General features: G+C 42.6%; 5 protein-coding genes and 1 pseudogene across 7 annotated transcripts; all 6 read left to right on the forward strand.

Moving 5' to 3' along the window:
- The first annotated feature begins 37 nt into the window (after positions 1-37).
- LOC142951853 (uncharacterized) lies at positions 38-1935 on the forward strand. 2 transcript variants are annotated; one of them, XM_076093700.1, is made up of 4 exons: positions 38-336; positions 599-798; positions 899-1015; positions 1103-1935. In XM_076093700.1, the coding sequence occupies exons 2-4, from the start codon at positions 609-611 to the stop codon at positions 1756-1758; spliced, it is 963 nt and encodes a 320-aa protein (XP_075949815.1). In that variant the 5' UTR covers positions 38-336; positions 599-608; the 3' UTR covers positions 1759-1935. The 2 variants fall into 2 exon arrangements, with proteins under 2 accessions (XP_075949815.1, XP_075949814.1); XM_076093699.1 differs by having other exon boundaries at positions 899-1935.
- Positions 1936-2894: 959 nt separating this feature from the next.
- On the forward strand, positions 2895-3420 carry LOC142951855 (rho-related GTP-binding protein RhoG-like; annotated as a pseudogene).
- Positions 3421-3939: 519 nt separating this feature from the next.
- Positions 3940-7020, forward strand: LOC142951852 (uncharacterized). The gene is made up of 3 exons (XM_076093698.1): positions 3940-4182; positions 4779-4969; positions 5133-7020. Exons 2-3 carry the CDS (start codon positions 4780-4782, stop codon positions 6086-6088), a joined length of 1146 nt encoding a protein of 381 aa, XP_075949813.1. The 5' UTR covers positions 3940-4182; position 4779; the 3' UTR covers positions 6089-7020.
- A 137-nt stretch (positions 7021-7157) lies between these two features.
- Positions 7158-11075, forward strand: pheta2 (PH domain containing endocytic trafficking adaptor 2). Of its 2 annotated transcripts, XM_076093704.1 has the most exons (4): positions 7158-8035; positions 8464-8574; positions 9061-9364; positions 10138-11075. In XM_076093704.1, the coding sequence occupies exons 2-4, from the start codon at positions 8494-8496 to the stop codon at positions 10566-10568; spliced, it is 816 nt and encodes a 271-aa protein (XP_075949819.1). In that variant the 5' UTR covers positions 7158-8035; positions 8464-8493; the 3' UTR covers positions 10569-11075. The 2 variants fall into 2 exon arrangements, with proteins under 2 accessions (XP_075949819.1, XP_075949818.1); XM_076093703.1 differs by lacking the exon at positions 7158-8035 and having other exon boundaries at positions 8425-8574.
- A 1613-nt stretch (positions 11076-12688) lies between these two features.
- Positions 12689-16078, forward strand: mylpfb (myosin light chain, phosphorylatable, fast skeletal muscle b). Its single transcript, XM_076092804.1, has 6 exons — positions 12689-12744; positions 13303-13404; positions 14425-14605; positions 14769-14847; positions 14959-15007; positions 15100-16078. The coding sequence occupies exons 1-6, from the start codon at positions 12742-12744 to the stop codon at positions 15199-15201; spliced, it is 516 nt and encodes a 171-aa protein (XP_075948919.1). The 5' UTR covers positions 12689-12741; the 3' UTR covers positions 15202-16078.
- A 1173-nt stretch (positions 16079-17251) lies between these two features.
- pgap3 (post-GPI attachment to proteins phospholipase 3) lies at positions 17252-21072 on the forward strand. Its single transcript, XM_076093705.1, has 8 exons — positions 17252-17677; positions 18466-18563; positions 18702-18854; positions 18966-19028; positions 19229-19290; positions 19472-19608; positions 19876-20080; positions 20260-21072. The coding sequence occupies exons 1-8, from the start codon at positions 17398-17400 to the stop codon at positions 20321-20323; spliced, it is 1062 nt and encodes a 353-aa protein (XP_075949820.1). The 5' UTR covers positions 17252-17397; the 3' UTR covers positions 20324-21072.
- Positions 21073-21864: the final 792 nt, after the last annotated feature.

Genomic DNA, 21864 nt, shown 5'->3' on the forward strand with positions numbered 1-21864 from the left:
CAGCAACGCAATTTACGTTAGATGCCAAGTCGCCTTAAAGCCAGGAAGGAGATGATGTGTTTGGTATTGTTTGGTGCACAGGATACCCGAATGTTTAGGGATATTTATACGCCAAACCATTTTATAATCCAACTGCGTTTATCTCCTTGAAAGGCTGTATGGCAAACAGACTCCCGGTCCGCCACGTCCTGAGATAGGATTCTGCAACCTAATTGCGAATATCTGCGCGAGTGGGAATGTAGTAAACAATGAGCGTTTTCATCTGGATCGCCACAAGATAATCTGGGATTCATCATCGACTGCGACGTTATTAAACGGAATTGCATTGGGTTCAAGGTATGCTGCTTTTGATTTAGTTAAGGCACGGTACTATTGTTTCAGCCCATTACATAGTGAGATGTTTTGTTTTTTATATGCTTTTGCGCTAATGGTGATTAATCTGTATCGCTGCAGTTATAGCTGTCGTCTATGGTGTTTTCATAAAGGAGCATTTGATAGTTGGTATACATCTGTAATATTGATAGAAAGCTTCCTGCAAAAATATCTATGAAATACACACTCGGATCGACTCATATTCTCTTTTTGTTCTGACTATCAGCTAAATAAAGATGTCCAAAATTGAACGTCTGAATGCCCGAGTGGAAAAGCTGCTGTGTAAGGCTGTGCAGGAGGTTCTGGAGGTGGTGAAAGAGACTGTGTCAGAGTACCAGGAGAAAACCACGAGGACGCAGAGAGAGAACCAGATTCTGAAGAGGAGGCTGCAGGAGCTGCAGGACAAGTTACAACTGGAAAGCAATGGTAAGACAGACTTGTGTCCGGAAATATTGATTTAGATTTTTTTTTTTTTAAGTCTTTCAATTCCTCTCTTTTGTGCTTTGCCATCTTTGTTGTCACGCAGGAGTTGTGGCACAAACTTCCCGTGCATCCCAGCAGTATGAGGCAGAGCTGCGTCTGATGGAGCAGAAACAGAAAGAAGAGGACATTGAACTCATCCGCTCTGATAAGGACATTGCAGGTATTTGTCCCTCGTATTCATTCAAACACCTTGACTATGAAGCATCCGTCACATCATTAGCCACTTCCTGTCTCTCCCCTACGACAGGACCGCATCTAAGTGGGGATGACTTGAACAATCCAACGGCTCTTAAGACAGAGACTGAGAAGGGACTGTCAATTTCCAACCATGTGGGCTCCATCACTGCGGTCACAATGTCTGAACACGGTCACAAAATGAAAGTAGAGCCTGTGTTGGACGAAGGAGCCATGCGCACCACAAATTATTTTTATGATGGTACAAGCGCCACACCCTCACACAGACCAAACCCAGAACCTCCTCGAGCTCATTCTGGACTCTACAACGAGTCGGGGGTCGTCCTCAGGCTGGCCGAGGAGCCACTGTCCCAAAGACACAACGACACGAGCTGCGTCGGAGCAGAAAAACCACACACCGCTCAAGCAAACGCGAAAGCAGGCGCTTCGGGCTCGAGAGCGTTCCCGAGAAACGTCAGAAAGCACTACTGCTGCTCGCTCTGCGGTCGCACCTTCAGACACGCAGGCGACTACAAGAAACACAACAGGGTGCACACGGGGGAGAAGCCGTACTGCTGCTCGGTGTGCGGGAAGCGCTTCAGTCAGTCGGGCTACCTGACGGTGCACCTGCGCTACCACACCGGGGAGAAGCCGTTTGGCTGCAGTCATTGTGGGAAAAGTTTTAGTCACTCAAGCAACATGAAGAAACACCAGCAAACTCATCTGTGAGGCTGCTGTATCCAGACTTTCCCTATAATATTATTGCTGGACAGTGAAAGGGCTGCCTGTTTTTAAGCTACAGATAGAATGCTAAAAGGTGCTGTATTCTTAACGTTCAATGTCAAGTTATCCGTTATGTTTACAGTTTCAAGTATCAAGCACAGTCTAATAAATCTGTTTCTGCCATACGAGCCTAGTTTTCCAATTTCTAAATCAAATAAACCTATTTGGTACTTCTTTATGGTGAAGTGATCCGACACAACCTGAATCCCACCCCAAGAAATCGTACATTGTGTGTCAACTTGAAAACTTTAAAGCAGCAGAGCGGTACTTCACCGTGTGAGTCGGTGCGTTGAAAAACATTGAAGTTTAAAGTTGATCTTTCTCAGGACTGATTAGTTGTCGGTAGTGAAATGAATTACAGTCTCGAGAGTGATGTCATGCAGTTGTGTAATTCAATAATAAATCCTGCCTTTAGAGAATCCATATCAGCATGGAAAGTATATAAATCATGAATGATTGCTCTCTGACTGTTAAACAAGGCTGGGCATATATGAAAAACATGGCATCACTTTTCAAAAGGGGATGATGAAACATTGAAGGTGTTGCCCAATCCCAACATTTCTGAACTACTTCTCTTTCCTTCACAACAAAGGGTATCTTGTCTAAACTTGATGCTGGGTTCAAAGGACGGCCTACTTAACCAGACATGTCACTTCCTACTACGTCGATTATTTACACTTTTTCATAGACAAGCTCCAAAACACACTGCCAGAAGACTGATACAACATATTTGACAAGTAAGATTGATCTTTACGTTTAGTCTGTTTGATATTGGTTCTGTTTCTATTATTGGTCACAAATAAACAATAAAATAAACATAAGTTATTATTACATATTGTCCTGTGGCTAGCTTTTTGATTCAGTTTGTATTTCAGTTTGAGCCTGAAAAACACAGATCAAACCCAGTTCACCATTATCTTGATCAGACACTGCAATAATAATAGAAGTTTTTTTTACAGTCTGTTGAATGTGGGCAGATGTTGAAGTGGGAAATTGAAATACAAATCAATTTAATTTGAAACCTTTGTGGTATGCTGAATCAAGTTTTCTGTTGCAGAATTTCTTGAGGTGAAGTTGTCATTATGCAAAGTGTCAAGTGCGTGGTTGTTGGAGACAGTGGAGTAGGAAAGACCTATTTACTCTTCACCTACATCAAAAAGATCTTTCCTGAGGAGTACATACCAGGTTTCTATGACACATACAGTACCCAGGTGAATGTAGATGGCCAGACTGTCAGCCTGAACCTTGAGGACACCGCTGGCAGGGAGGAATACGACCATTTACGCCCCCTCTGCTACACCCAAGCCAATGTCATCATCTGCTAATCTGCTGCGAGCCAAACATCTTATGAGAATGTCAAGCGCAAACGGCATCCAGAGGTTAATGCCCTACTGTGACCTATATGTTGATCAGGAGAAACTGGGAGAGCAGAATCAGACCACTGTCACCAAGCAGCAGGGAACAAAGATGGCAAAGCACCTTTAGGCTGTGAAATATCTTGAGTGTGCTTCAATCAACCAGCATGTACTGGATGAGGTGTTTGACGAGGCTGTGCATGCCTTTCTCAGTCATTCAGCCACCACCAAGAAACCCTGTGTATTCTTGTAAGTTAAGTTTGCATATAAATATTGTATTTTGATGCGGTTAAGTAAATTATTTCAGTGTATTTCTATATATTTCTGTGCAGCTTTATGTGCTTGTGGATGTGCTATCATGTATGCATAGGAGGCAACAGAAGTATCCAACTAGATATGTAACTGACACACTGTGTTACATAAAATGTTTTTTCTTATTTTTTACTGTAGCACTTGTATATTTATTTATTTTAACGATGGGTATAAAACAACAACACTATTTTATATGCATACTGTGTTGGATACGTCTAAGCATGGAGGTTGGCCATTTTAGTTACTAAATTGTTGGATGTATAAAATAACAGGACAACAAAGTTTCTCGTTTTATCAACAGAATAACAGAATACTTCAGTAGGAGGCAAAGATAACTGCTCGAGATCAGATGTCAAGTGAATAAAGATATATATAATATTTACATAGATATGCAAACTCACAAATGTATCAAACTCTTTTATTTTGAAAACCACCCGATTCACAGAGCAGACGTAACGAGGGTCTTCTTCCGGGGGTCACGAGTTGTGTTCCGATTTGTGTTTTGCTTTATCGTTTCCAGTTTTTTCTTGAACTGTCTTTTACCTGAAACTTACTGAAAAGTCTTGCTAACGTAGTAACCACATGACGCGTTTGTTTAAAGTGTTAAAGGGGATAACGCACCGAGTTAGCTAGCTAATGTAGCTAACGTTAGCTACCCACGTTACAGTGTAGCTGCTGACTTCACGACTAAGCTAGCTTGCAGGTACAGCGGCTCTGAACATGCTTAACGTTAGCTAGCGAACTGACAGTAGCGGTCATTCAACACGTGTTTGTTATACGTATCCTCTGATGTTAGTGACATAAACCGCTTAGCTTGAACATAACATTACCTCTCAGTGGATATGCCGATCAGAGTGTGATACTTAGCAAACATGTTACTTGTTTCATGTACAGCCCCATTGCCAATAACTTAAAACAGGCAGAAACGACCCTGGTGTGTACAAATGACCACCAGAATATCAGATTATCAATGTAAAACGTTTAATGTCAAGAGTAACATGGAAATGCTGGAAACACCATTGGCATAACAATGCTAATACTCTAGATTTAGGATTTGGATGTATATTTAAACACACATGTAACTCTCTTTGCCTAGACAAGTAGTTTTATTTATATTACATTATTAATGCATTTCCCCTGTTAAACACAGCAGTGCAGTTTGTGAATAGGAACAATAGGAAGTAGTGCTGTCACACAGGATTATGCAATAAGAGTTGTATACGTATGTCTCCATTTGCAGAGGATCTTGCACATGCGGTCTACAGTCATTTCTTAACCCTAAGTTTCGTTTTATTTCAGGATGTCTAAACTTGAACGCCTGAATGCTCGAGTGGCCAAGCTCCTGACTGAGGCGGTGCATGAGGTGCTGGGGGCGGTGAAGGAGACGGTGACGGAGTACCAGGAGAAAACTGCCAGAACACAGAGAGAGAACGAGAGTCTCAAGAGAAGGCTGCAGGAGCTTCAGGACAAGATAACAAGATCGAGCATAGGTGGGTAACAAGTGCAATTCCCTTGAATCATAGATAATGCTACTATCCTATACTGGTTGAAGTGTGTTATTCATCCATCCATCGTCGTCCGCTTATCCGGGATCGGGTCGCGGTTGTGTTATTCATGAGTTCCTTATTCAAATATAACAATTTCTTCTTTCAGGTCTTGATTTCACAGCTGTTCTACCTACAAGTAGTCCGTTACCTGAAGAAAAAGAAGACACGCAGAGCCAAGAGCAGGATTGGATGCTCTCTTTTACGCAGGACCTGGACCTCCCTCTCGCCGAGCAAAACCTGATAAGCAGCCACAAAGCTGACCATGACGTGAAGCAGGAGTTCAAACCACAGGAGAGCTACAATAACACGGAACCACAAGCTGAGTGCAACTCCGCACAAACAACAGAACATTGCACAGCACAACCAGAGGTGGCGACACACATTATCGAGGATGCAATGACGGTCCGCACAGCACACAGTGCAGACACAGAGATCAGTGCCGTGTCACCCAATGACGCGTGCGCCTCTCACTCGAGAGCCTCACTCGGGGTGAACCTGGCGATTATCAAAAGAGAGTTCGAACTGACAGACTGCACAGCGTCAGAACCGCCGTCTCTTCAACAACAATATGGTGGATGCGTAGATTTAAGCTGCAACTCTTCTCGTCAGAACTCTGCTGAGACGCCCGGGTCGCAAGTTGGTGGCGAGCCTTGCGAGCGCGTCTTTGTCCACTCAAAACATGCCCTATCTAGGAGGCATGGCTTTGCAAAAACCCACAGGGCTGCATTTGATGGGAGAAAATTCCGGATGGAGCACTTCAGGGGAGATGACTCACACTTGTGTGTCGTGTGTGGGAAGACGTTCAGCCGGCTCGGGAACTTGAGGATCCACCAACGCTGTCATACAGGAGAGAAGCCGTACGGCTGCGTACAGTGTGGGAGACGCTTCAGTCAGGCGGGAGACCTGAAAAAACACAAGAGGGTCCACACAGGGGAGAAACCGTACTACTGCAGCCAGTGTGGAAAGAGCTTCAGTCGGGGGGAGAACCTGAAAAGACATAAGAAGATCCACATTGGAGAGATTTTACAGTTGCAGCAAGTGTGGAGGGAGCAACAGCAATGACTGTTATGCTAGACTGACTGCAAATCAGCTGAATCAGCACACTTTGTTTAGAATCTCTGAAGGATCTTTTTCGGACTTTGCCCTTCATTTTAGAAATAGTTGCAATTATAAGCAACAGAACACTTTGAAATGCTCGTCTCTTGTAACTCTTTTGGAACTGTAGTGTGTTACAATGAGTTTCTTGCTGTTCTGGTGTGTAGCCAGTTGTGTGCTGGTTACGCTCGTCTTTTTGTCCCTCCTGATTGTGATGAAACAAGGCCGTAGAGTGTAATCATTTAACCAAAGAGGCTGAAGCTTTACAGAGAGAGATGCACTGATGCTATCGGTACATAAATGTATATCTCTCTAATATTGTTAGCTGACACAATTTGGTCAATTGTGGAATTTCACCTCATAGAAATGTTAAAGAAATACACTTAAAGGTCCTCCACAGCCGTGATGCATTCATACAGGTGACTTCAATTACTGTGGCTGATTAGATGTCAGGACTTAGTGGAACTCTGTCATTCTCCTGTTAGCTTTGTTGTACCTGTTGTACCTAGTTCTGTTTACTCCATTTAACCTCAACTTGAGTAGAGGTGTAATCAACCAGAATAAGTGAAGACACCTGCAGGGGGTGTGCAGGGCTTTTAAGATGGGCATGAGTAAATTGCACATTTTATTCAGCAACTTTAAATGTCAACTTATTTGTTTTACAATGCATAACATAATCAGTAATGTGGCAGACAACACAGAAGGGAAACGTAAGACATTAACATGTTAAAAGCCGTATTAGTGCATCTCTACTTTGCTGAAACAACTATTATTGATTTTGGACATTTAAATCCATTGAGCCTTTGGTCTAAAGAGCGGGTTGAAACATTGTAAGGTGACGGTGTGTTATATTGTGTAACACATCTGTGAAGACAATTATTGAAACTTTTTCAAATCTGGATAGCATGATTCTCATTGAAATTGCCTGATTTTTCCAGACTTATTGAAGCTCGCTATATTTATTGCAAATTTCATTTGTTATTAGTGATAAAAGCCAGGAAAATAGAGTTTGCGCAACAAAACAATACATTTATTTATTACCACCACAAAAGGCCAAGTGAGCCTATATTCTTTAGACAGACATCGCCTTACATCCCCCCTGTGGCTGTTTGTGATTTTTACCTCAAATAATGTCATACAGCTGGAATGTGTGAGAAATGATCACATGCACGCACTTGACTTTACACACCAGATATTAGTGATTTCATAATAGTTATTTACCCCCCCACCAGCTGTAGCCAGTTACATATGTCCCTACTACATCTACTACCATCTACTGTGCATTGTGTATGTCAATTATCCATGCAGTGCGTCGCACACATGGCAGCTTCATTATATGACCTACTATGAAAATTTGCTTTACACTGACTCAAGTACAGTACATCAAATGTCCTCATTTATACTTTATATTGTACACGGCTCCTACAACAAATAATGGAAAATAAATGCAATTTAAAAAAAATCCGAACACGTTATTTCGTCCCAATACTAGCCACAAAACGACCTGATGATGCAGAACCTGTTTTGGTTGTCTCCTGGTTCAAATGATCTAACTACTTAATAAATCAAATCTACTAAACCAATTGATACAGATACTGACAGGCACTAATGGGGCCCATGGAAGTCTGGGGCCACCATGCCAGACTGGTTTAGCAGATACTTGTACTTGTTAATTTAAGCTATTTTTCTAAAGGACATTTATAGATAAAGTTATTGGTGTAATGACAGTGTAACATAGGCTACATTATTTTTTTATGCTTTTCATCATAACACAATTGTCTTTCGGATAAAATAAGTTCCTCTATGGTTGACTTAGCTCTCAGCTGACGTGGAGCTGCCCTCACCTTGCCACCAGGAAGTGATTGACACACACCCAGAGGAGGAACCTGAAACAACGTTACACACTTCTGAAAGGTGAGCAATAAAGAACCATGTGGGGTAGAGAAATAGTCTGCGCTCGCACTTTCTCTCAAGTTAAAGTTAAACATTTTACAAACGGAAACCGAAATTCACGAGTCACGTATTAACGGGTAACAGACGGTAACACGGACGGTAAAAGACGTCACCGCATTAAAAACAGTAGGCGAGATATTAATGGCGGCATGTTTCCATCTATTACCGACAATAGCCGGTGTCGCCTTGTTGTGTAGTGTTTATAAGTATTACATCGGTGGATGTGGAGCGTTTCCTTATTGCAACACTGGAGACGTATTTGGCCCACAGACACGAGCTTAACTGTGTGAATTATTGAGCTCGTTATTAGTTCTCTATGAACAGACATCATTAGTAATAAATGGGTAAGTAGCCCAGGATAAAGTGTTGTTGTTTCGTCTATGTTGCAGGTTCAGGTGAAAGCAGCCTGTGATGTAGAAATGAAGATTCATGAAAGAATTGTCACCTATTTTGAATCTTGCACCTCACAGGTGGACAAAGAAGGGTACCTCTCTAAGAAGGTAGGGAAATACAATAACAAAGTAATAATAATAATACAAAAATGTAAGAGGAAGCAGCCCACATGTTTTTATTTTTTGCCTTTTCAATAATTAACAAAAGGGAATTGAGGTTTTACTCACCCAACAATAACAATTGCCTGTAATATTTGAAACTTTATTGACAGGCAGCCTTCAAAACAAAGTTACAAAGTGCTTTGCACGAAATCATTTGGATTCAAATATTACAACGCTATAATTAATCATTATCAGGTACGTGAAATTGAACAGAGATACCTTGAATGGAAGGCTGTTAATCCATACAGCTTTCAAAAATAATGACCAATATTCTGAATTTCTAAGCACATAGAACCAAATAAAAACAACAAAAATGTCACTTCCCTTTTTGGTGTATTTCATAAAACTTATTTCACCACCAACTGTTATGTAAGAAGTTGAGTTAATTCGTACATGGGTGAGTAAACCACAGTTGGCACAATTGTCACACAGGGCGAGAGAAAGACTTCCTATCAGAAGCGCTGGTGCGTGCTGAAGGGGAACCTCCTCTTCTACAAGGACCGGCCGGCTGACCGTGACGTGACAGGAGTGATTGTTCTGGAGGGCTGCACCGTCCAGCTGTGCGAGTCCGAGGAGCAGTTCGCCTTCTCGCTGGTGTGGAGCGAGCCGGGACTGCGGACGTACAAGTTTGCTGCCGAGGACCAGGCCAGTCAGGAGAGCTGGATCAAAGCCCTGCTGTCGGCCAACCACAGCTACCTGGCCCTGCTGGTGATGGACCTGGAGAAGAAGTACAGAGGTGAGAGACAGACAGGCTGGAGTGTCTCCTCCTGTCTGTGGGGGGGGGGGGGGGAAGAAAGAAAGCTGCCTGTGTTCCAGAGAGCAGCTGTGTGAGGCCTCGCTGTTTACAGCCTCCACATCACACGCCATGCACATCTTGGCACATAGTAGGCAGACGTCATAATCTCATAACGTCAGTCTGTCGCAGACATTGTGAACACATTGAGTCAAGGTTGGAGCAATCTACATTTTTTTAAACTTTATTTTAAAAGGGGTTATTTCAACTCTGTCATAGTTTTTGAGGGTGTAGTTTGTCGTTTTGTTGTATTTGATTGTAATTGTATAAATGAACTCTGATGGTAAGTCAACGATTATATAATACAGGTGTATGCATCTACAGTATGTAGTGATTAATATGTAATTAATGGAATTACTTTTCATGTTTAATGCATTAGGGAGATCTTTTTTGGGGGCAGGAATGAGACAGGTAGCAGTCTCATTAAAGGCCACGGAAGAATGATCAGTTTTCCACCGCTTGAAACCGTCTTGGGCTCCGGCTCAACCTTACGTTTAGGTTTAGAAAGAGACATTTTGGTGCCAAGTGTGCCAAGAGTGATGCTGGTCATAGTTAAAGTGTTACTTCCACTTCCTATCCTCTGATTTTGCAGCCTTGCTAAATGAAGTGGTTACTCTAAAATACAAGAAAACAAAAAGAGGGTAAGCAGCTTTAGCCTCTAACGTCAGCTGTTATTTACGCATTTCTCTGCTTGTCTCATTCACTCTTTTCCTCAGATGCATTAGTGGAGTTCTCCAGTGAACCAGCCAACCCGTTCATGCCGAATGTCAGCACAGCAGAAGCGGGATACCCTGCAGCCCATCAGAGCACACTGCCTGCATCGCTACCTTCGTATCTAGCAGCAGGTGTGGGGGCAGGACCCAGCCTGAGCTCCAATCAGATGCTTCAACCTACGACCATTTCGTCCAAGTCAGCCAGTAAGAGATCGCCCAAACTCTGGCCCAAGAGGAGCGCCAATGTTGTGCCTGTTAACACTCCTGCTCTGCCTTCGAGGGACTGGTCAGGGGTCTGTTTAGGCACCAAGGAGGACTTTACCAAGTTGCATGAAGATTTTGGAAAAGAGGTGAAGGAACTGATTGCTGATTGGTCGAAGAGGGGACAAGGCAATGACGTTGTTCGGGATGAAAACTTAATCGATTTTGGATAAGTGTCAAATTAAACGTTATCTAAACCTTAAATCCAATACCTGTGGTTGCCTCGTTAAGCTACAGTATTTTGTATATAGGAATTAGAACTACAACAGTTGTTGTTGAGATTTATTTGTGTATATTTGTTCGAGAGCATACTGTTTATTTTTTGCTTATTTTTTACTGCTCTATTGATCTTTACCTGACAAGTTTTTTGTTCCATGATTGCAGAAATAAAGAAAAAGAAAACAGTTACATAAAATTAAATAGTTTAATACATTTCCTTACATTTGACTTGAGTTTCTGTACGGATACCTAAATGATACTTTTTCTGAAACCTTTACGACATATAGCCATGCCTCTCTACAAAAGCCTTGTTTTCATTTAGCAAATGTTCAATGTTGTCACAAACACAAACAGCTGTACAAGAAGCCAAAATAAAATGGACAGAAATTTTCCAAGTTATGATTTTAAATCAGTGCCTAAACTGATCAAATGATAAATAAAGAGGATAACGGGATGTTTGATGCCGGCTTTGTTGCTTGCTTGTTTTTCATACCAAAGTGAGGTTTGATACCGAGCCCTGTTAATCAGTAAAGTGTTATTGAATTGAATTTTAGTAGAGACTCAAAATGGCTGAGAAAGAGAATGGAGGGGGGAGGCAGCGCTATTTCAGTCTCTACAGCTGTCTTGTTTTATGGTCTTTGACAGAGCTTGGTCTCTTTCTCCCTCTGTCACCTTCAAGCCCATACTTGAGGCGTCTGCTGTGCTGCCCGCGACCTTCTTCATTTAGGATTTAACTTTTGCTTCGTTCTCTGCAAATAACGATCTCGGATTTTTAATAATCAGTGGCAGGATCTAGGATCAGATTAAATCAACACCCAGAATACAAAAAAAAAAAAACCCGGCAAATTGGTCCCAAAGTATCGGTTCACACTTGTGCTGGATCCCAATACATACGTGTGATTGATGGCAGCCTATGGAGCTCATATATGGAGTTAAGCGGGTGGGCTATACTGTCGTCCTGTTCGAAAGCAACTATACTGGGAACCTCCAGGAGCACCCCAAATTAGTGCACCCAAAGCTGCTTATTCAGTCCAATCATCATTTGTTGTTTCCCATCACACATGTGACTTATTGTCACAGAAACAGACATGAACAGAACCTCCTTCTACAGAGAGAGATTCAATATTTGAGAATTTCTCATTCATGTGCTATGAAACAGAATTCTTGTTCTGAACTTTTTCTTTATTTTCTAAAGGTTTCTGGCATGGTTCACCTCGACCAGACACAAAACAAGATGAAAGATAAACCAGCAGGCTGTCTTTAGCTTTTTTTAAAAACTTTTTTATTTAAAGCAAACAGAATTTGAAAGTATTTCCTGCCGCCAGTGTCGGTATTAAAAGGACTGTTTACATTTCTCATTGATGCAAGGTCAGTGTTTGAAGAGGCCTAGTAGTCGCGTGTCATTGCTGGAGCAAGACCAATATCCATCAGCCAACTGCTTTCAGGTTTCATCGCTGTTTATAAACCCGGCTGGCCACTACTGATCTGGTAGCGGGCACCAACCTCAGACCAAACCTATCATGTAGTCAGGCGATGACTTCAGGATATGTCAACTGCAAACACATGTTGGCACCTTGAGCAGTTTGAGTCTGTTAATTGCTGTTAATCCCATACGTGTGTGTGTGTGAGTGTGTGTATCAAGGAAGAAGAGCAGCAGCAGCTTGTCATCATACGCTGGGTTTTGTTCTCTCACGGTGGATATAAAAGAAACAAAAATAGCCGCAACAAAGACTCTGTGTGTCATGAGGAAGAAGAAGAAGAAGAAGAAGAGGGGTTCAGAGGCAGATCAGTTGTCCCTCAGCATGTCCTATCAGTTTGGCCATATTAGTCCACAGATGACACCAAAGTCGGGACTGCGTGTTGGCATTGAATTCACCTCATTCCAAGACTCCTGGGGCCTATTTTGGAGCATCGGTAAGCCGATCCGTCCCGCCACCTCTTCACTCCTCCCCTTTTCTCTTACTTTCCCTCAGCTCTGTTTTCCTGCCAAACCTGATGGTGTGGCTAAAGTTAGCCCCCCGTGGGCTAGTATATAAGGCCCCTAGGAGACGGTGCTTACATGTCAGTCCCATCGGCTTGGCGTAGGCTTCTCTTCTTGACCACCAACAACCCCAAAAAACTTGAGAGATGGTGAGTGTGGCCATGTTGTCTAGGATCTGTGATGAGATGAAAGCATCACTGATACATTTGCTATCTGGATTACCAACAGACCACGAAACAGTCTCTCCCAAACTGTGGATTTGGACCCAGTCTTAACTTTATCTGCTGGTTTGAGCTAAACATCTCAAACCTTAACCGTGATGAATTACTAAAAAAAAAAAAAGATTTGGGGGATCACTGGCTTATTATAGTAGTCCCCAAAACCATTACATTGTACTTGACTCTAAATTGGGTGATAGATTCAAAATTAATAAATTTGTTTTATGGAGAAAAAAAACTATTGGGATGAAAATTACACTTTTTGAGCATCTTTTCATTGATCTCAGCCACAATACGGATGGAGAAGTTACTGAAACAAGCAATTTAGGACTCCTTTGCATCCATTTGCTTTTGACCTCTCATGCCTGACAGCCGTCCTATTTGTTTTTCTTTCGCTTCGAGTTAGCCAGGATCACTGCATCTTATAGTGAAGTCTGTTTGATTGATGTTTTGTATGTTTTAAAGTGTATTTTACCTTTCATTTCCCAGGCACCCAAGAAGGCCAAGAGGAGGCAGCAGCAGCAGGGAGAGGGTGGATCCTCCAACGTGTTCTCCATGTTTGAGCAGAGCCAGATCCAGGAGTACAAGGAGGTAACATTTTCTTCATCACATCTCTCGTACTTCAAAGCTAAAGTTTTCCAGCACTACAAATTGAGGTCTTTCTGTGCCATGTGAGAAAAGGGACATATTGTCCACTGCCATGACTGCATGTATCATTTGACCTCTGCAGATATAGACCTCATCAGGTGGCTGCATGAAAGCATGAATGTCCCCGTCAGCATGACAGGACGTTAAATCAGAGTTTTTCCGATGACAGTAGCTCAGTAATCCTCCTCTGATCTCGAAACACTTGCTCTGTGACCCCACTGGAATGCCGCCCAACAGCTGATGGACAGTAATATTAGCCAAAGCAGGAAAGAGAGGCTCAAAGTAGAAAGAACAAGAAAACATTTGAGATCCTAAAGTTTAGTCTACGTTTAGGGAAGAGAAATAGGAAAACAAATGTTTTGTTGGTACCTCAAGAACGTTTTTCTTAATATTAAAGAATTTAGTACCTTCCTCAACTTGAACATTGCGTACAGGTATAAAGAAAAGAGAATACAATGGCGACAGTAGCTGGAATAACATTGGGCACAGGGTCATCAGATTTATCCACAAGACAAAAAAAGAAAGGGGGGGGGGGTTTGACAGCTGTAATCAATACCTTCTCCCTAAATGTCGAAATGGGCTTGTCTCACATTCCGAGACCATTTTAACACCTTAGAAAGACAAGTGGTGGAGCAGCTGCCAAGTCCCAAAAGGTTTGCAATGCCATCTTTGGTTTCACTGGGTGCTACGCCCAGCTATGTGGGACGCGAGGTGAATGCCTCCACATTCACACGTTTATGTTGGCAGGCTGTCCCACGCATACAATCATCATGAGCAAGTCTTATGACCAGGACTTGTGCGAAATGTGAGGATCTCAATGTTCACTGCTTTGATTTATTGTAGTTTATAGTTTGATGGCTTCTGAAGGTCACCTGAGGAGGTGGGCGGTGCAGCCCCCAACAAATCAAATACATTTTTATTTACTGACTAACCTCTCTCGTCTTACCTCACTGTCCCCGGCAGGCTTTCACAATCATTGACCAGAACAGAGATGGCATCATCAGCAAGGACGATCTCAGGGACGTGCTGGCCACCATGGGCCAACTGAATGTGAAGAATGAGGAGCTGGAGGCCATGGTGAAGGAGGCCAGCGGCCCCATCAACTTCACCGTCTTCCTGACCATGTTCGGCGAGAAGCTGAAGGGTGTGTTAACGCATGACACTCACGCAGCTCAAGACAACTATGCTTTTGTCACTTTTTGTCTCATTTCGTGCATTTCCCCCACATCAGAAGCTTGATATAATTCAGGATTAATATGAGATTATTATTATTATAGTTGAGACTAATTGGCTGCTTTTACTTTTAGGTGCTGACCCCGAGGACGTTATCGTGACCGCTTTCAAGGTCCTGGACCCCGAGGCCACTGGCTTCATCAAGAAGGAATTGTAAGGGCTTTACTTTTGACTTACCGTCTATCACAACAGCCTTTGCTCTTTGTGGTGATCTTGAATCAAGATAGACAATCTGATGTATTTTTCTCTGTTTTCTCTCTCCAGCCTTGAGGAGCTCCTGACCACCCAGTGCGACAGGTTCACCGCTGAGGAGGTGAGCTAAACCGTCTTTGTCTCGCCCATATTTCCATTCTGCCTTCAGTTGCTCAGGGTTGTAAGCCATGTCTTTAACCTCTCCCAATGCAGATGACCAACCTGTGGGCTGCTTTCCCCCCTGATGTGGCTGGAAATGTGGACTACAAGAGCATCTGCTACGTCATCACACACGGAGAGGAGAAGGAGGAGTAAAATCCACCTCTCTCAAGATCTCTACCACCGTTAAAACCCCGCACTCGACCCTCCATCTACTCACTCCCCTCTTCTCCGACCACGCGGCTTCCTTGCACACATCCGCGCTCCCGGCCCGCTCTTTCCGCTTGCCAGCTCACTACAAAAAGACTTGTCTCATTTATTGAGATACTCAGTGAGAGGACTGAAGGCCGTGTGGGTTGTTTGTGTGTGAGCACCAACAGGGGGACATGGGATTATTTTCAATACAAAATAATCTTGTGGCACCGAAACACTCTCTCTATCTCTGTCCCGGCCTGTTGTTTCTCCTTCTTTCCCCCCATCATTCATTCTGTCCTTCTGTGTTGAGGCCAGCAGTGCGTGCATCATACCTACAGTACATGCAGCGTGTATTCATAATGCAGTCCGGTGTATACAGCGGTCAGTCAGAAGTGTCTCTTGGGTGCTGTGGTGCATGCACAGTCACTTGCTTGAAACAAGTAAAGCAGCCTGGCCCAAGTGGTCTGTTAGTCTCAACCTGACATAGAGTGTTTCTTGGATTTGTCCCTTTGTTTGACAATAGAGAGGAGTGCACAGTAAAAGAGCGTGAGTACTGAACTATAATAGTTTGCCTACCCCACTCTTAAATCCGTCGCTCCTTCTCTCAAACACAGGATGAAAGGGAAAAGTTGCAGTGAAAAATAGGAAAACATGTTTTTTTTTAACTTCGAAATCTTGTAAATAGGGAAAGAGATGGTGAAAGTTGGTGAGTGGGCAGCAGGAAGGAAAGTAACAAAAGTAAAACGTCTTTGTTCATGATTCTTCCTCCTCCCGCTCACTGCTGTTTCCTCCTGTTGTGACTGTGTTTGTCTGTAACGAATAAAGAAGTACAAATAAAAATCCACCATCTTTCGTATTACACTGTGTCTGTTGGTTTAAATGGGAGCGTGGATGATACTGTAGCACTGCTGGTTGACCCTGGACTTGTCGAGCACTGACTGTAATATGCACACGGTGAAGCATTATCAAGGTTTGGATTGATTAGCCTGCTTTTAAAAGGGGACCAAAAAAAATGTAGATAAGTGATCAAAATCCCCAAGTAAAAAGTATACCAAATGTGTCATTTCTCATACAGTGTGACAATGTAATACTTTATATGTCACCATGTTTATAGTAGCTGCATACAATATATCCATCTAGAGTCATAGTGATTGACAAACAGTTTTATATCTGAGGTTCACAAACGGGTTCAAACAAAAAGGAGTAAGTGATAGTTCTGCTTTGAACCACTTGATTTACATAAAAGGCTTGTTTATTTACCATTTGCAAAACACTGATGTTGACAGGCGGTGGAAAGTGACTGGTGATGAATGAGTGTGTAAACACAGTGAGAAAATACTTGCATATTCAAAGCATGAGGCATTTTCTACAGCAGGGAAGACACCTGTTAATGTTACACTGGTCTTGGACCAGTGGCTCCCTGGCATTTAAAAACAGTTCCTTTTGCTTAACTGGCAACGTATATTTTAATGTTACATCATAAATTACATTGATATTTTTTTCTACCTGTACTTTACATATTATCATTATCATTATTGTTATTGTTGTTGTTATTGTTATTTTTAGTATTATCACCAGTTATTATTGTTTTTGTTATTATTTTTACTATTTTCACAAGTTTCAAGTGTATCAAAATCCTATACTGTAATAAACAAAAAAATATATTATATCGCACAACCATTTAATATATGTATACGCATTCACAAAATCAACAGATCAATGAATCACGTGACACGGTGACGCTGAAATCAAAACAGGAAGTAGAAATAATAAACAAAACGTTCTGCCTTCAAAATAAAAAATAGAAATATGTAAATTCAAAATACCGGTACTGAATTTGGTAAATAGGTATACTCGCAAAACAAGAGCTATTTCTTAAAGCTAATTGGAAATATTAGACCGAACATTACTGATACTATAGCTATAACTTGATGTTTTGTTACTCAAAATGAAAGCGACCACAAACGTCCACCAGTGAATGTCTTATTTTGGAAATGGCGGCCGGAAACGATGTGCGAGTGTGAAACTTGACCCTGGTAGGAGAACAGGGGAACACAATGGACGTACTGTAACTGTAACATATTTCAGGCCCGGTTTGTCACCACTAACTAGTAATGGCTTTCTGGTAATGTGGACCGTCGGCTGTGGAAGCCATCGATGCCGCTGTCGTCCCGCCGTGCCTTTGTGAGTCCTCACGGGCCGAGACCCACCGCCACCACTATGGCCTCAGCGCTGCCCCGCTGCACATCTGTCAGACTTCCCGCTGTGGCGGCCACTGTCGTCCTGCTCCTGATGTCGGTGACCACCGTACAGTCTTCTCAAGGCGACAAGGAGCCGGTGTATCGAGACTGTGTGAAGCAATGTGTCCGGACTAACTGCACCGGAGATCAGCTACGGGGCTTTCAGTCTGCCCAGCCGCAGTATATGGCGCTCACAGGTGAGTTGTTGTTGTTGGTAGGTAAATTAAGCTAATTTAGCTTAACTGCTAGTCTGTATATTTCTAAACAGAGTAACGTTACCCAATATACTTGGCGATAACACCCTGCTAAATTCACCCATTGCCTATCTTTGCTAACAGTTAACATGTATGCGTTTACTCATCCATCTAGCTTCGTAGGTCATGGCTGCAATCTGCAGTATATTGTCTCATCTTTGACGTTTCATGTGTGATACTGTTTGAGAGTTTAAAGCCAGTTTTTCTGCCTGAGCAAGGTGTCCCAGGAGGCCTATTGTATGTTGTATTGTCTGTACTCCACCCTCGGTCCATCATTAGCATATGTATAGTGAGTCAGTGTGAGAAAACACAACATTTAGAAAAGAAGAAGCAGTTGATACCGTGTAATCCAGCCAGAAAAGAGAAACCCGAAAGTAGTGCCTCCTTCTCTGTAGCTGCAAATAAGGAGTGCACATTTTAGGGGCTGCCACTAACCATTATTTTATCTTCTCAATTAATCAACTATAAAATTATTAAAAACAATTAAAGGCCCAAGCAACAGTTCTCAAAAATATGTATTAACTTATCGATATAAAACAGAGAAAAACAGCAATTTCTCACATTGGAGAAGTAAACCAAAAAAATACTTCAACCATTGAAAACGAATGTCATTTGACTAATTGTTTCAGTTCTATACGGTAGTATTTTAATGCGTTTTATCGTTGAATATTTGTACCCATTGAATTGAACTTGGATGGATATGACCTGTGCTCCTCCCTCCGGTGTTGCAGGTTGGACATGCCGCGACGATTGCCGCTATCAGTGCATGTGGACCACCGTGGGCCTTTACCAGGCCGAGGGGTACACGGTCCCACAGTTCCACGGCAAGGTTGGTGCTTCTTACAGAGGCCCGTGTGTGCATCAGTAGATTCTATTAGAACAAGGCCAGACTAGAACAAGTGCTCCAGTGTTGTTGTTGTTTTTAACCGATATGAGTCAAATGTGAAATACATTTTATTTCTCATAGTGGCCATTTGTGCGCTTCCTGTGTTTTGAGGAGCCAGCTTCTGCCCTGGCCTCCCTGCTCAATGGTTTGGCTTGCCTCCTCATGCTGCTGCGCTATCGGAGCACGGTGCCACGCCAGAGCCCCATGTACCACACCATCAACGCCTTCTCTCTGGTGAGATGGAGAGAACTTGGCACAAATTCATACACACACATACTACTGTGTCTTTACACTCATGACAAAATGTACCATGCGTATTTAACAAGTGCTTGTGTTGTTCTTTAGGTTTCTCTTAACGCCTGGTTCTGGTCCACAGTTTTTCACACTCGGGACACCTATCTCACAGAGGTAATGCTTGTTGACTGCCTAGATAGCTTTATTATAAACGGAGGGGCAAGCTGCAGAAATATCCTTTGACAGACTGATGTTGTGTTTTATTGCTGAGCTAATCAGTAACCGCCTTATGCCACTACTGATGCCGTATGTTTTCAGGAACATATAAGTCTTTTTTGATTATGTTTTTTTGTCTCTGTGATATTCTCTTTCAGAAAATGGACTATTTCTGTGCAACAGCGGTCATTCTTTACTCCATCTACCTATGCTGTGTCAGGTAAGCTTTTAAACAGATATTCCTACAAATGTTCTCATTTGTCCCGTCATAGAAGATCAAACATGGTCGCAGCTTCTGTCCCTGAAGTGGAAGACAAAACCATCTTCTGGGACTCTTATGCTATGGTTAATGTAAAATGTAATACTGTCTGTTAATCCATTGTTCACACTGTCTTTGTCAGAACGTTGGGTCTGAGGCGACCTGTGGTGTCCAGCATGGTGGGAGTCCTGCTCATCCTGGCCTTCACCTCGCATGTGTCCTTCTTGACCTTTGTCAGTTTCGACTACGGCTACAACATGGCTGCTAACGTCACCATCGGTACGGCAGCTGCTCCAGAGTCATATTAAAGCTCATATCTGGCTGCTTGTAATAACTTCATTTTGATAGTTGTGTTATTTTTTTCTGTAGCTGCTTTGTACTTTTTTTGTATATACTTACAATTACTTTTAATTACACATTTTTCAGTCTGCAGTTAGAACAACTTCCAGATCCTCAGTCATCAAGTTCACCGCTAAAATTCTCACAACTGATGCACTGAAGATTGCTTTTATCTAACGTCATTATTCCCTGTTTTTGTCTTTAAAGGCATGGTGAACCTCCTGTGGTGGCTGTGTTGGTGCTGGCAGAACCGGCGGACCCTGCCATACTGGTGGAAGTGCGGCCTGGTGGTGCTGCTGCTTCATGGTCTGGCCCTGCTGGAGCTGCTGGACTTCCCCCCAATGCTCTGGGTCCTAGATGCTCACGCTGTGTGGCACCTCAGCACAATACCAGTGCACTTCCTTTTCTACAGGTTCGTCCCCTCGAGTGCTTTGACTTGTGTGTTTCATGTAGTATCTGGAAAAGAAAAGAAGATTTATGTTCTTGCCTTGAAATAAATAAAGAAATTGTTTATTTTAGGTGTGTATGAAAGGAGAGACTTAAAAGGGTTATTAATGGAGATAAATGATCCTTACTTCATTCTCCCTCCAGCTTCCTGATCGACGACAGCCTCTACCTACTAAACACAGAGAAGATGGGCGTCAAAGTCGAGTAGGAGGAGCTCATCACCTCTTCACCACGCCTTCACCGTCGCACGTCTCCAATCAGGGCAGCCGGACACCCGAACACGGAAGTAGCCCCAGCCTCCCAGATGACATGCATGACACCACATTGACTTCCATCAAAGTAGAATATGTTTACAAGTCTCTTGTTTTTATAATTTTTAGTATTTATTTGGGGGGGGGGGGTTACGTTCTCAATTGTTTGCATCACGATGGATGCTTACTCTTAACTTTGCCTTGTGCTCTACCATCTTTTTGCCATTTATCGTCAAAACAGGATGAAGGGAAAGGTTTCATGTTCTAGCACAGAGAACTGTGATGATTGGGTTTCATATCCTGTTTCCTTCGAACCTCGTGTGCTTCTGAAATTGATCCCCTGAACCGATGATTTTACTCTCTTGGATGTCATGCTTAGTGGCAGTTTGCCGTGGCTGACAATAGATGGCACCAAATCCCTTGCCAGGCCATCATAACGTACTGCGCTCGGTACGGCATGTATCAGGGTACGTCTGTGCTAAAAGTGGACTGGCGGACACAGAGAGTTGCCCCTTGTGAGGTGGGCTGCCAGTGGATTGTTCTCGAGAGAGAGAGAGAGGGGGGGGGTTGTGTTTGGAGGCCATTCTAGCTGACTGTGGGTTTTTTTTTCTCACCATCACATGTATTTTTGTGCCTGCATTGTTTCCACTGCTGCTTTTGTCTCTTATACTCTTCTGTATAATTTCTATTTTAATTTTCATCAGCTGCCTTCGTTGTTTTAATTCCTTGACCAATGTGTGTGCTTTATTCTGTTGATTCTTTGATTACTTGATTATATTTTTTTTATTGGGGTGGGATATGGCGGATGATCATAAAATGAAAATATTGTTTTCATTCACCTGGATTGCCTTTGAGTGTGAGGAGAGGGAGAACATGACTGAGGTAGGAGAAATAAGCTGCAACAGGAAGCTGGGGGCTTTCTTTTTTTCCATCAAGAGTTTCTAATAAATTCTGGGTTTAGGTGGTGTGTGTGTGTGTGTGTGTGTGTGTGTGTGTATGAGTGTTTAGGTGTTGGTTTGACGCCTATTATTTGGATTTGATTGCATTTCTTGCTGTAATGATCCTCACAATGACACACACATACAACCAGCTGCTGTTCAGATAACTGTCCCATCATGTAAAAACACTCCCCATCACTCCATGTCTGCCTTACATATCGTATCAAACCTGCTCGTCAGTGAGCATATATCTCTTCTGTCTTTATCAAATCTTTATTTTCCTCTCAGAGTTGGCACCAAAAAATAAGCCTCTTGAATTCATACCATGTATGTCTTCATCCCTCACAGGTTCTCTTCCATATGTGCACTTTACACCTGTGTGTGTGTGTGTGTGTGTACATTTACGTGCATTTTTGTTTTTTGAAATTCTGCCCATGCTTTTGTATTTCTGTGAGAGAACAATGACCAGTACAGTTTGTTGTGTACACGTTGCCTTGACTCCACATTGTGTTGTTTTTGCCATCGTAAACCGAATCACTGTGTGTGTGTGTGTGTGTGTG

Source organism: Anarhichas minor, unplaced genomic scaffold (assembly GCF_050575085.1).
Source record: "Anarhichas minor isolate MPS153535 unplaced genomic scaffold, ASM5057508v1 ptg000017l, whole genome shotgun sequence".
Taxonomy (NCBI): domain Eukaryota; kingdom Metazoa; phylum Chordata; class Actinopteri; order Perciformes; family Anarhichadidae; genus Anarhichas; species Anarhichas minor.

Bases quoted from the DNA above. Each gene is read 5' to 3' on its own strand.
- mylpfb (XM_076092804.1), top strand. The intron at 14,606-14,768 runs GTGTGTTAACGC...TTTTACTTTTAG, and splicing joins GTTCGGCGAGAAGCTGAAGG to GTGCTGACCCCGAGGACGTT. The intron at 15,008-15,099 runs GTGAGCTAAACC...CTCCCAATGCAG, and splicing joins ACAGGTTCACCGCTGAGGAG to ATGACCAACCTGTGGGCTGC.
- pgap3 (XM_076093705.1), top strand. From the start codon at position 17,398: ATGCCGCTGTCGTCCCGCCGTGCCTTTGTGAGTCCTCACGGGCCGAGA. The intron at 17,678-18,465 runs GTGAGTTGTTGT...CCGGTGTTGCAG, and splicing joins GCAGTATATGGCGCTCACAG to GTTGGACATGCCGCGACGAT. The intron at 19,029-19,228 runs GTAATGCTTGTT...ATTCTCTTTCAG, and splicing joins GGGACACCTATCTCACAGAG to AAAATGGACTATTTCTGTGC.
- LOC142951853 (XM_076093699.1), top strand. From the start codon at position 609: ATGTCCAAAATTGAACGTCTGAATGCCCGAGTGGAAAAGCTGCTGTGT. The intron at 799-898 runs GTAAGACAGACT...GTTGTCACGCAG, and splicing joins GTTACAACTGGAAAGCAATG to GAGTTGTGGCACAAACTTCC.
- pheta2 (XM_076093703.1), top strand. From the start codon at position 8,455: ATGTTGCAGGTTCAGGTGAAAGCAGCCTGTGATGTAGAAATGAAGATT. The intron at 8,575-9,060 runs GTAGGGAAATAC...ATTGTCACACAG, and splicing joins AAGGGTACCTCTCTAAGAAG to GGCGAGAGAAAGACTTCCTA. The intron at 9,365-10,137 runs GTGAGAGACAGA...TCTTTTCCTCAG, and splicing joins CCTGGAGAAGAAGTACAGAG to ATGCATTAGTGGAGTTCTCC.
- LOC142951852 (XM_076093698.1), top strand. From the start codon at position 4,780: ATGTCTAAACTTGAACGCCTGAATGCTCGAGTGGCCAAGCTCCTGACT. The intron at 4,970-5,132 runs GTGGGTAACAAG...TTCTTCTTTCAG, and splicing joins GATAACAAGATCGAGCATAG to GTCTTGATTTCACAGCTGTT.